This window comes from Labrus bergylta, chromosome 11 (genome assembly GCF_963930695.1).
Source record: "Labrus bergylta chromosome 11, fLabBer1.1, whole genome shotgun sequence".
Lineage (NCBI taxonomy): Eukaryota > Metazoa > Chordata > Actinopteri > Labriformes > Labridae > Labrus > Labrus bergylta.
In genome coordinates, this window is record NC_089205.1 from 4,776,089 (window position 1) to 4,789,953 (window position 13,865).

The 13,865-nt window shown below is 40.0% G+C and overlaps 1 protein-coding gene across 2 annotated transcripts in view; it reads left to right on the forward strand.

The window, feature by feature from the left end:
• sorl1 (sortilin-related receptor, L(DLR class) A repeats containing) overlaps positions 1–13,865 on the forward strand; it is an 82,359-nt gene that overhangs the window by 24,843 nt on the left and 43,651 nt on the right. For both annotated transcript variants that reach the window (XM_065959962.1, XM_020644864.3), the window contains exon 6: positions 1,338–1,518. In XM_065959962.1, the coding sequence (XP_065816034.1) occupies positions 1,338–1,518 (181 nt within the window). The remainder of the gene's footprint in view (positions 1–1,337; positions 1,519–13,865) is intronic.

Here is a 13,865-nt window from a genome sequence, read left to right on the forward strand (position 1 = left end):
ATCTCTCTATGGGGAAAAAAGACCACTGGGAGTACATCTGAACTCCTCACAGACCGAACAGGGGTGCGATTCAAACTCTAAACGTCTCCATGAGAAGTGACAGAGGCTGGAAATGTACGCCCTGGTTAGTCTTGTACGTAGTGTAAAGTGAATGAAGGCAGAACGGTAAATCAGCCAACACACAGTGAAAACACCAAGACCAAGAATACAACTAATGGAGCAGTATTCACATGGGCTAGGACACCACCACAAAGCATCACCAATGGTGCTTTTACAGTTTCACAACACTACTGTGAACTTCTGTTTTTTTTTTTCATGTGTGAACGCAAACAGGCACATTTTTCAGTCCGGCTTTTGCACCCACAATTTTGTCCTGCCAGCTCCCTGGTACATTTTCCCTGTGAAATCAGGTCGAGCTGATGTGAGAACACAACAGGAAATATGGGAATTCACGGCGAGTTTGCAGGAGGTTGTGGTGATGTTTTGTAGCTGTTTGTCAGGTAGGCTTAAGGCCTGCCTCTGCTCCATCTCTTTGACTGTTATTATAGAGGGATCAAACGTTAGGTGAAGCATTTCCAAAATGGGGGGGGGGAATGCTTTTACAGAGGACGATGCCAAAATGGTGAAAGAAGCTACAGTATTGATGCTGTGATGACAGAATATTGTCAGGCTTGCTAAGTGTGAAAAAACATCACTAATCCCCCATCATTCATAAGCTGATTTAAGGATGACATTTGTGGGGCCACTTTCTGGTTTGACTGTGTTTAAAAAGCAGTTAAAGTTGATGTACGTCGTAGTTTTGGTTAAATAAGATGGATTGATTAATGAAGATTGATTGGATTACAATAAAATAACACCTGATTTTTTTAGAGAACATTATCTCATAAACGTTTAGTAACTTACCTCTGCAACAAAAATACTAATAATGTTATTATTACACTTTTGTCCAGCCATAAATCCAATAAAATTCACGATTAATAACAATATTTCTGGTGAATTAATAAAGCTACAGAGAAATCTTTTAGCAGTGAGACATGTGAAGTAGGTCTAAGTGGGTTAGTTAGATGGAGGACAAAGTGTTAAAAATTTGATGTAGGCCTACTTTTACTCCATTAAGTTACCACTAAAGTACTGTGTTTGGACAGATAGGAGGACTTACGAGAAATGTGCAAGAATACAAGAATGTTTTGGTTCCTATAACATCTGTTATATTTCAAGAAGGGACAGCTCAATAATTGTTCTGATGTTTTTTTTATTTTTTTTTATCCTTCCTGCTTTCTCGTCCTCCTGTATCTCTTTTCTTTTCCTCCTTATCTTTCGCTGCTCCCCTATTCTAGGGGCGTGGATCCCTACGACCCCCCGACCACAGTGCTGGTCCAGAGACACGAGCCCCAGGGTGTCTCCACCATACTGAGCAGCACCGACTTCTTCCAGAGTGAACTGAACCGCAGGGTGATCCTGGAGCAGGTGGACAGCTTCCAGCTCCGAGAAAAGTACATGTTCGCCACCACCACTCGGGTAAGTGAGCGGGGGAGGGGGGGTTGGGCTGACCACTGAAGTGTTTGAATGTGTGCGTTAATAATCATTTTTGATTCAACTTGGAAGGGTGAAGCGTCGACCAATTTTGCTATCTTTAACTTGAAACCTGCAAATTATTATTATTTTGTTAAGTTTTAATTCTTTTTTTTTGGGAGCCATTTTTGCCTTCATCATATAGGACGGGGAGTGTTGGGAGTAGAGAAGGGGGGATGACATGCAGCAAAGGGCTGAGGTCAGATTTGCACCCACGGCCGCTGTGGCGAGGACCACAGCCTCAACACATGGGACGCGCAACATAACCGCTAGGCTACCGGCGCCAAGAAACCTGCAAATTTTAAACGTTTTTATTATTGCACTTAAACCTCAAATTGCCTGTAGCGATGACCTTAGTGGAGGGGTTAAAACTATTGACATAAGCTGCATATACTTGTACATGTGTTTACAACTAATTAGCACTACTTTGGAGGCAGCTAAATGTCTGTCGCACGAGAATCAAAGTCAAGTCAAATTTCACATCAAATCTTGATACTTTTGCCTAAAGGCTTGATGAATGTCTAAACCCAACAATAAAAACATATCCCATATAACCTCTGCTAAAAACTCGGACTGTCCTTTGTTTTATGTCACCAAAAACATCATTTAAAAAAAGAAAACAAGGCTCAGGGTATTTTAGGATTCATTTGAAATGTCATCTGTGAGTGCTGTTATGTTTTCTGTGGTTTCTTCTTGATTGCATAAACATCATTCCCCACATAAAGAAGTTACCAGGCACCTTTACACAGAGATGTAATGGAGCAACTGAAAAAAAGTGTGTATTCCTGCTGTGCACCGACATTCAGTTTGAAAGCTGACATTGTATTACAGCAGAGTTAAGCAAGTGAGTAGTCGGTTTCCACCTCAGCATAATGCGCTAAGTTGAACAGACGTTGGATCAATATCTGGCAGGCGGTCACACGAGGCTTCTCTGTGTTTGTCACTTTTTAGTCTCGAGTGTTTGTGCACAGAAAGCCTCAATCAGGCAGCAGACAAACAGACAGCAGAGCAGATGGAGAGGATTGTTTGAATCTCATGTCCTGTGTTGTTTCACAGGCTGCCCAGGACAGATTTCCTGCAGCTTTAGAAACAGTCGATTTGTAAAGAGAGGTCGGCTGTGAGTGATTCATCTGATCTGATCATTGCTATCAGATGGTTCATGATGCAGAGTTAATGCATGTAACTGTACGTTAAATCAGCAGGGGAAACAAAGGAATTACAAGCAGCATCCTTCATTGTTATGAAATCAAAACCAATCAACAAATTGTAAAAAAAAATGCATTTCCTTAGATAGCCACTTGAGGCTGCGTGTAAAATCCCTATCAAGCACCTTAAATGGCCCAACTTCAAAGTCAAATTATACATTTCTAGTGCCTGAAACGAAATACAATTTTTGGTCTTTGAAGCTCTTTTTTTGCTAAAGCTGTAGGAAGAGATTTACAGATGCTCCTTTCACCATGAGTCAGCGTTACAGCCCCGCTTCTTTTAATCACCTTGGTCTTCAGACAAGAATGACTTCAGTTTAAACACAACCACAACTGCTATGATTTAGCGGCTCTTTGCATGCTGCTTACATGCTTTTGTCAGTTCTGTTCATCTGTGCTTCGGTTAAAGATTGCTATTCCTCAGCGTTATCATTTTCAGCGCAACACTTGAAGCATTATATGAGTGATTTAAATAACTATGGCTTGGCTGCTCTCTGCTCTGGTACTCGCAAAGCAAGATAATGATATATCTATAAACTCTGAGTGTGTTGTCATCTGTTGGTGTAGATGCATGTGGTGCAATTGAGTGTGTACACAGCACACAGGCGGTGTTTAACACTGAGCTAATGAAGTCAGAGCAATATAGAGCAGCCTTTAATAAATCCCAGTGGCTAATGTGGTTAAAACTAATGAGTAAATCCTCATTTGCAATTACTTATGTGGTCCCATAAAACACAGAGTTTAACCTCAAAGTGTTTAGAAGCAAACAGCTGCTGAGTGTGTTTTTTTTTTTTTAAAGACTGCTCATAGTCAGGGAAGAAAAGGCCTGGTGAAAAGAAGCATGTGCAGGGTTCTAGTAAGAGACGTTGACCTGCTTTAATTAAAACGTTGGGTCAGTACCATCGACCTGCAAGTAAATATTGTCCAGAAAGGTTCTTTTTTTTTTGGGTCATTTTTTTTTGCCTTTATTGGAGAGGACAGCTGAAGAGAGACATGATATGTTGGGGGTGACATGCAGCAAAGAGCCGAGGTTGGATTCAAACCCACAGCAGCTGCAACGAGGACTAAAGCCTCTGTACATGCGGCACAGAAAGGCTTCCTACTGCTGCACACTATGGAGAAGCTGCTGGTCTCTATTGCTAGCTACGGGTTTATACCAGTTTTCAAATATTCTACAATTCTACAATTCACTTAGCAGACGCTTTTATCCAAAGCAACATATTAATAATGTATAATAAATATTATTATTCTTTTTTTTTAAACCAAAGTTTGCTGTTGTTTAACTGTATGCAATAGACCAGTGGTGCTCAACTGGTCAAGCCTAAGAACCCACCAACCACTCCTTCAAGAAAAATTGCTACCCAAATTTCTCAAATGTTTCAATAAATCAATTATATATATATATATATAAAAAAAAAAAAAAAAAAAAGTGCAGTTTGGACCTCAGACAGTACAAAGTGTGATAGAACAAGAAGCTGAATGAAACCATCTTGTTAAAAAAGCGCTTCAGTTCATAGACTTCTTGACAGCATTTTTCTTCCAGACACACATTACCGACCCACTGAAAACGACTCTGCGACCCACTTTTGGGTCCCGGCCCACCAGTTGAGAACCCTCTGGATTTGACGGCTTGTACTTCAGTGGAAATATGATGTTATCTTGATCAAAATATTACTGCCCCAGATCACAGAGTGAAAGTGACAGCGGCCGGACAGGGACCCTGATACTATCGTTAGGTAACATATCATTAACTGGGGATTGTAAGCTAATTAGGCTCAGCTACGCTTTGATGAGAAAGAATGTCTTGCCCTTCTCTTCCTTAACGACAGCGTTATTGAGCGAGCCACATGGAAAATCCATAGAGCTCAACTATTTCCCTTGATCGTGGTTTGCTCTCATTTGATTGTCTCCACTCTTAGAGAATAACGAGAGCTGCTGTGCTAAATCGCATCAAACCCAAAAACACATGGAGAACAAAAACCTCCTAAAATAAGTCTGTGACCTAAAACTGATCCATCAGGGGCTATCTGACATGGAAAGACAGAGAGAGGCTCTGAGCACAAGAGGGCAAATTAATGCCAGTGCCAACGCTTAGCCGATTTGTTTGGCTCTTTTCTTCCTCTAGTGTTTCTTCAGAGACGGTCGTTTCTAGAAGAATCCATCATTGCTGCTGCATGTGATGACAGAAGTCGGAGGGGGACTCTAAACATCTGTGATATCCAGATACAGAGGGAGGTTTAAATTGACTGAACAATAAACAGGTTGATTCAGAGATGATGGATGGTTATTGAGAAGTGCCTTAAAACGCTCCTCTAAATACTACTGACCTGTTGTTGTTGTTGTTGTTGTTGTTTGTTGTTGTTCGAAAAACACATGGAGTTAAGATCCAGCAACAACCTCTGATGTTCAAAAATCAAGCCAATAAGGAAGTACAAAAAACTGCAGTACCTCGAGTGTCCACTTGAGACTGTCTGCAAAAACCAAGGAATTCTCATAAGGTCTCATATTAAAATGTCCACACACACACACACACACACACACACACACACACACACAGCACATTGGACAGCAGGGTTTGCCTGTAGGTGTTGTGACTGTGCCCTTCCTTCTGTCTGAACACCAGAGCTGACGGGAGCATACATACACACACACCATTATCATCCTCAGCTGAGACGCCTCCTCTGAGCATGTGCAGAAAATGATTGTGTGTGTGTGTGTGTAGAGGAATGAAACAGATACAGGCTGACCCGTCACAAAGCATCAGCTCTATTAGCCACTCTCTGCTAGCAGAGTTCTGCCGTGTTCATTAGCTATAAAAAGATGGTTCCTTTAGTGCAGTCCCACTTTCTCTCTCTGCTCTTCTGTCTTTGCTCTTGTGCTAATAGGATTAGAATAATGGAATATCACAAGTGCTTTTGGCAGCACCAAGCTGCTTAAGCTAATTAAAGAGCCAGAAATGGAGAGTTTTATCTAACAATAGGGATCCTGAGGAAAAGCGTGTTAATCAGACCTTAAAGAGCCCGGCCTTTCTCCCTCAGAGGGGACCCAGGGAAGATAACGGGCTAAGAAGATGTAATGGGGGTGTCGATAAGGCCCATCCCTTCTCCCCACTTTTATCTGTCAGCCATATTCCTTCTCATTTAGATCACAGATTCTCTGTGAAGAATGTCTGAGACAGACAGAAAAAAACACAAAAAAAAAACAGGAAGACGGGATTGGAGGAGGAATGATTCACAGTCACAGTGCTGCATACTTCCAAGCTTCTGAAGTATTTTGTTTACTTTCAGTTCCTTAAACAATCCAGTTAAGTTCTTCAGACAGCTTTGAATTCCTGGCAGTGTCCTCTTTTTGTTTTGGTATTTCACAGGAAATTCTCAAGAGATGTAAGTTTTTGTTAAGAGCGTCATGCTCCGACACTGAAAGTAGATATTCCTGCTTATCTGTGGCTGCTCAATACAGAAAGTTATGGTGTTATTTTCTCCAGACACTTACAGTTTCAGTTTGAGTAAGTCACCAAAAAGAGTCAATAAAAATGTAGAACTGCTTTTCTTCAGTGCCTCAGTGAGGTGTTTTTTTACCCTGAGTGTTGCCTCAGAGGCTCGCTCACACTGCTACAACTTTATTTTAAATGCCTTTTTATAATGTTTGATGTCTGCTTGACTGTTTTATATGGAAGCTATTAGTGATCAAAATTCAAATGATAAAGCTCATTTGAAAATTCAAATGCATTAACAGAAATGCTTTTTCATTTTTAGAATATGGGTGTATTAGTTGACTCAAAAATAAAATGATGATTAATTTATCTAATTAGAATTTTAGTTTTCAACTTCAAAAATGAACAGTCTTTGACTTAATTAAAATGAGGAAGAAAATGACATTTGCTTTATCATTTTCAAAAAATGCCCCGCTAAATCTGTATCATAATTCAAATGAAAAGCTCATTTTAAAATGAAAATACAGTAACAGAAACACATTTTAACTTTCAGATTATAGGTGCATTATTTGACCTATATTTAAAATGAATATTCAGTCATCCAGTTTGCATTTTACTTTTACTCTCTATGTATGCATATTGTATGACATAATTCAAATGAAAACGAAAAAGGTCTTTGGCTTTTTGTTTTCAAACTTGCCGTGCTAAAAAGTGATCATAATTCAAACCAACTCGAAAACAAAATGACAAAGTGGACGGCGCAGGAAAGTGACGTCAGACTCCAGCTCTCAGGCAGGTGAACGTAATATTTACAGTCTATGAGGCGAGCGGGCAGAACGCGCACTAGTGGCGGGGTGAATCTTTAACGCTGGTACAAGCTCCAAACTAGATGTTGCCCTGATTTTCATTCAATTTGGGCGTTGTAGTTGATTATTCTTTTAATAACTACAAAACAATCTCTGAATGGGAGAGAGAGCTCATACGGTCGGTCGAGAGGGAGAGTGTGTGCCAGTACGCACAGAGGATGAGAGACACTTTGTGTACAGAGCTGGAGAGATTATTTGAAATAGAAAATTCAATCGATAATCTTTTTTAATGTAACTAAGTTAAGCAGAGAAGAGAGTGATCTATAATCTATCAATAAAGCGGTCTTAGGAGACGTCTGTGTGAATTTCACAGCGTGCAGATGCTGAGTGACTCTCACGGTCAGAGATAGTGGGCATGGTGTCACGCGTGAGACTTGGCAGCTCGGCTTATAAAGCTGCTGCTTCATGCTCGCTGAAAGTTCAGTGTGCGCTGAAAAAAACACTCCGATCGCCACCTGCATCACAGTGTGAACTAAAGTCTGCCCTACTGTTAAAGATTCACCCCGCCACCCATCGTACTGCGTGTTCTGTCCGCTCGCCTCATAGACTGTAAATATTACGTTAGCCTGCCTGAGAGCTGGAGTCTGACGTCACTTTCCTGCGCCGTCCACTTTGTCATTTCATTTTCGAGTTGGTTTGAATTATGATCACTTTTTAGCACGGCAAGTTTGAAAACAAAAAGCCAAAGACCTTTTCGTTTTCATTTGAATTATATCATACAATATGCATACATAAAGAGTAAAAGTATAATGCAAACTGGATGACTGAATATTCATTTTAAATATAGGTCAAATAATGCACCTATAATCTGAAAGTTAAAACGTGTTTCTGTTCCTGTATTTTCATTTTAAAATGAGCTTTTTCATTTGAATTATGATACAGATTTAGCGGGGCATTTTTTGAAAATGATAAAGCAAATGTCATTTTCTTTCTCATTTTAATTTAGTCAATGAATGTGCATTTTTGAAGTTGAAAACTAAAATTCAAATTAGATAAATTAATCATCATTTTATTTTTGAGTCAAATATTACACTCATATTCTGAAAATGAAAAAGCATTTCTGTTAATGCATTTGAATTTTCAAATTAGCTTTATCATTTGAATTTTGATCACTAATCGCTCCCATAGTTTTAGGGCTGTTTCAGGATTCATCTACTACCTGCTAACTCGCATAGTACATGACAGAAACACTGATGTAATGGTGAAGCCCAGGCCTCGCTTCAGACTGGACGCTGTGGTTGGACCTTTAGCAGCTAAATGCTAAACGTGTTTAAAAGTTAACCATTCATTTTGTCTCCTTGTTATTTATCCCTCATCAGAGAAAACAATAACAATACAACAATAAACCTTTTCTATCATACCACCACAAATTATACCAAACCGTTCTTCTTTAAAGTTACAGACTATTGGAGAATGGGGATGAAGTGTGCTGGTTGCCTTTGTCACATTTCTAGAAATTAAAGAATTAGGCCTTTTGCAAGTGAGTTCAATTTGATCTTGGATTCCAGTAGATTCTTATTCCTGAATACCTTTCTTGAATCTCAGTGTAGTTCTTTGAACAGACATCAAGATTTAAGACCTAAATCTGAGCATTAGAGTCACAAAAAATGAAGGGTGGAGGAGTAACAAACATGATGGAAATGGTAACTATAAGATGTGCTCTCCATTGAACCATTGTTTCTTAGATTTACAACCATACGTTGAAGTTAAAGAGGGGGGAAATGACTCAGCTAGTGTGTTGATCTAGGAACTGTTTGCAACCATTTTTACTTTCCAAAGAACCTCCATGTGCGTGCCAAATGACAGAATCACATTAAATGTACGTCTACATGAGCATCTGAGATCGACTCGAACACAGATCTAAAAGAAAAAGAAAAAAGTGTTGCCTTCATGCTGTAATAAAGCTATTTGAGTAACATGCCTCACGCATGCCTGAGGTGCAGCGTCAGGCTAGTGGGTCATGAATATGTAACAGATGATGCCTGAGTCTTAGGCGTGGATCTAGCAAACAGGGAGTCTCACTGCGTTGACTGTGCAGCAGAAGGCACTCTACCCCCGAGGATTTGACCTGTGGCATTTCCAGCTTGTTTTGGTGTGAGTGCACGTACCTTTGGTTGTATTAAAATGTCAGCCTTTAAAGAAGACACAGCAGCAGTTAACATGCGCTCTTCCTCTGGGGCCAGTCATTTAAAAAATGTCACCTTGCAGCAGTTTGCTATGTGGGCATAGAGCTCTTACTGTGCAGGCTTTGTGGGTTATTAAATATATAAATCCTGGGAAACATATGCAGGAATTGGCCTTAGTTTTGCTTAAGATACTGGCAATGTACCATGGCTTTAGGTGCCACTACAACTTGCAATAGGATTTAGTGTTACATTATTATTTAACACAGGGTAACTAGCAGGCTGAGGCGTCGGTGGAGCTGCATCTCCATCGTTCTTAGATGTAAAATTATCGTTTTTTTGTAAAGGAGTATAGTGGCTTTGAAGACTGGGATGTCTCATCCCATTTATAAACATCCTACTCTTTCACCTTGCTCTGTGTGAAATGATTCATACAGAGCTGAAGTCTAGCTCTGCATGAATCATTTCCCCTGCTGTTGAATAGTTACAATAACACTTTAATGCTTTCAGTGGCCAAAACAAGCTCTGTGCTGGGGCATGATTTCATCTCAGAAATGACTTCCAACAATGACATTGTAGCAGTTTCTGCCTGTTTTAAACTTAACTTTTTCTTAATCTTTAAGCCAGTCAGAGCCCAAAATATGTACAACTAGGACCCCATGATTTTAAAATACCTAATTTCCCCTCTAATCTACCTGTCCCTTGAGAACCGCCATGGAGATACTGGTACCAAGTGTGAATATTTAACTAACAGAGCTGTGCAGGTTTATGTTTTTTCATATAAGAAGAATGAAAATAAATAAATAATAATAATAATTTCATTTAGCTTTTTAAAATATGTACAGATGACTACAGATTGCTTACAGAAATATAAAATAAAGAATCAAATACCGTAAATAAAAAAATCTATCTCTCTCGCAGCAGCAGCTTTAGGTAAAATAAATGTAAAATAAATCCTCTGATGTCATATTTTATTGTTTCATTTCAACATTAGGTAACATAATTGCATGACCAACTCTCTGTTATATTGGCTTGTATTATAATTGAGTATGTTTGCCACCCAGGCTGAGTTGATCCCAGGCCTGGAAACCACATCTCTACTCAGGGATTTAAGATGTTCGTGAGGATCAGTATGAGAGAACAGGAGCACAGTGGAATGTGTGACTCTCTTACAGTTGCCATTGAAGTGCAACCTGTGGTCTCTCTGGAAAATTCAAAAAAATTGTCTTGCCACTTACATATGAAAATACATGGAAGACATTTTGCTGTCCGTTTTCCCCCTTGACTCATAAAGTCAACTGACCTCACTTCTGTCTACGTCTGAGAAAGTCTATTTTTCTATGGTGATTTCTTACCATATAGACTTTTCACATGCCCTTTTTTTGTAAACTCCATGCAGTCTATATTCTTTATTATCTCTTTGTTCTACCTCAAAAGGCCCTCATCTCCGTCCCCCCTCTTTTTCTCTGAGTGTTGTAGCTGCTTTGCTTTCACATCACGACACACAGTCGATCGCGGGCACTACACTAGATAAATCAATAGACAGAACGGGAAAGGCTGAAATGCTCTGCTGGAGTCGAGGGATTCTCAGGCTCTCAGGGATGGAAACAAATCCTCCTTTTCAAGGCACACACACACACACACACACACACACACACACACACACACACACACACACACACACACACACACACACACAAAACAGGATTGTAAAAGCCAGCACCAGTATGTTAAAATTGCAGAAGCTTTAAATTGTATACACAGTGACTGATATCTTTGATTGTTTTCACTGCCTGTGGCAAACAGCTTGCTCGCTCTAATAACTGATTGTCTTTGAAAACTGTGAAACAAAAGCAAAGATGCTAACAGCTCAAAAGAAAGGGTTACGATTAAAAACAGACCACGGTCCGTCTTCCACCTCAGCGGCAAGGAAGAGTGGACAACAGGCACGAGAGGAATGCAAAGGAGAAATCCTTCCTGCAACTTATCCCATCTCCCCCTATCCTGTTTTTCTAAACCATGAGTAAGGTCTTTTACCTGCTCTTTGTAAATCGTGATAACACTTGTTGTGAACTGGCACTATACAAATAATGAATGATTAATTTTGCATTATCCTCATGTTTTCAGATTTTTTATTTTTTATTTTTTTTATACAACTCGTCGTTTTGATTTTATGAACGACATGGGCGTGAGCGATCTGACTGCAAATGGCCGTGTTGTAGCGGTCTGTCAGAAGGATGCTTAAAGCCCGCCTGAGTGTATTGCCTGTTGTTAGGTTGACTGAAAGTTTATTAGACTTTTCCAATATGGCAACCGCTTTCAAAATTGCCCTTCAAAAGCCGATGAGTGACGTCACTGAGACGTTGTCCATGTTTATATACAGTCTATGGGTGACACTGTAGCACCCCTTGCAAATGTTACAAGCTAAACCTGATTAGACTCAGTAAGGGATTGAATAGAATTTAAATTTGATGAACACATTCAGTACTGCTCTCAGATGCATTATGATGCTTCTAAACCCCTCTGACTTCAGATGTGTGACACATAATGGCTTTGATAGGACATTGATAAATGCTCTTTTTATTAATCTAATCTTTATAAAAATTGAATTGAAGACACATAATGAACACAGGTTGTGCAGCTCGCCTCTCTGAATTTCAGTCTCTACCTTTGTTCAACTTCAATTATAGTTTTCTAAAGCCTCCCGCCTGTTGGATTCTCTCTCCTGATCTCTCTCTGTTTAACTCCCTGATGAATTTGTCTTGTTTCTCTGCCTTTTTATTCTCACTATCTCTCTCTCTGTCTCTCTCTCCTCTCTATCTCCTCTGTCTCTCTCTGTCTCTCTCTCCTCTCTATCTCCTCTGTCTCTCTCTGTCTCTCTCTCCTCTCTATCTCCTCTCTCTCTCCTCTCTATCTCCTCTGTCTCTCTCTGTCTCTCTCTCCTCTCTCTCCTCTCTATCTCCTCTGTCTCTCTCTCTCTCTCTCTCTCTCTCTCTCTCTCCTCTCTCTCCTCTCTATCTCCTCTGTCTCTCTCTCTCTCTCTCTCTCTCTCTCTCCTCTCTATCTCCTCTGTCTCTCTCTCTCTCCTCAGTCTCTCTCTCCTCTCTATCTCCTCTGTCTCTCCTCTGTCTCTCTCTCTCTCTCTCTCTCTCTCTCTCTCTCTCTCTCTCTCTCTTTCTTTCTCTCTGGAGGGAAAAGCTGTTGAAGCATGGAGCAGGGTGGTCTGAATTAATCGGGAGTAAAATAAATAACAAAGCAGCTCGGCTCTCTGTTAGTTTGAATCGAACAACATCACAAAATATATTTACAGCTGGGAGAGCGACGCAGGGCGAGAGGGGAGAGGAAATAGGAGAGAAAACTGTGAGACTGTTTAATAAGGGTACATTTAACAAGCAGAGAGAGCGGGTTTATCCACAGAGAGGAAACTGACACATTTGGTCTGTTGCTCTGACTGTAGATTAGGACAGGGAGGGGGTCAAGACATTCTGACATTTTTTATCTCAATGTTATGTGTAATTGGATGGATTCACGAGTGGAGGAGAAAAGAGTATGAAGCTAAGCTACTTCATTATGTGCAGGAGTATTACACCAACATGAATAAGTCCTGTTATATAAGAAGCATCACCTCGGCCCTCTTGATCACGCTGGAGATACCTGAATGTTTACTTCTGGGTTCTCACCAGGGATGGGTCATGATTTGTGAATATTGAATTTGTTTGCCTGATCCTGAAATGACCAAAGTTTGGTCTGCTGTCTTGAAAAAAAACAACATTTTTTTTGGTTGGGGATTCAGCACCCATATAGGTTACTGAGGGTGAGCACGTTTTTGGCAAGCATTATCAGATGGTGAAAAAAAAAAATGAGTCACTGGCAATAATTAGAATTTAATACTAATAATATTGAGCAATTTTCAAATAGTACATTTACTTGTTATTCACACCCCTAGTTCTCACGCTGGCTCATCTAGCCTTCAAGCACTTATTTTGCTGGCAGGAAAAAAGTCATGGTTAAAAAATGTGGCCATGTTCGTGCACATTTGATAACACTAAAAGCACCATGCAAAGAGGGAACTCAATAGAAGAAGAAAAACAAGAGGGAATTAATGATATTTATCACAGCTTTGTTTGTGCATTGTTGTTTTAAAAATTTAAATTAGTCATAACAGGAGACAAAAAAACATCAATTCCAGTGTATGAAATGTCACCATTGTGCGCCTGCATTGTGGGTAGTCAATATTTCAGGGTTCAAAAGAAAATAAGAGTCACTCATCTAAAAAAAAACCTCATGTATATACCTCCTTCAAACACTCTGTCATTTACACACGAACACAAACAAACACACACACACATACACACACACACACACAGCCACACATGTACACACACAGCCACACATGTACACACAGAGACAGACATGGGATATGCTCCATCTATGTCTGGTCTTCACACACTTGTAATTCATAAAAGATCAGAGCTCGGCTCCCTTCAGCAGCCAGGCTTCTAATGCATAGGTAATGACAATGAAGACGTGTCCTCTGAGTACCTCTCTCTCTCACACACACACACACACACACACACACACACACACACACACACACACAGATTATTGCACCCCACTGGGAGTCCTTTTAAGTCTGGCCTTTTAATGTTTTCTGACTCAGCTGTCG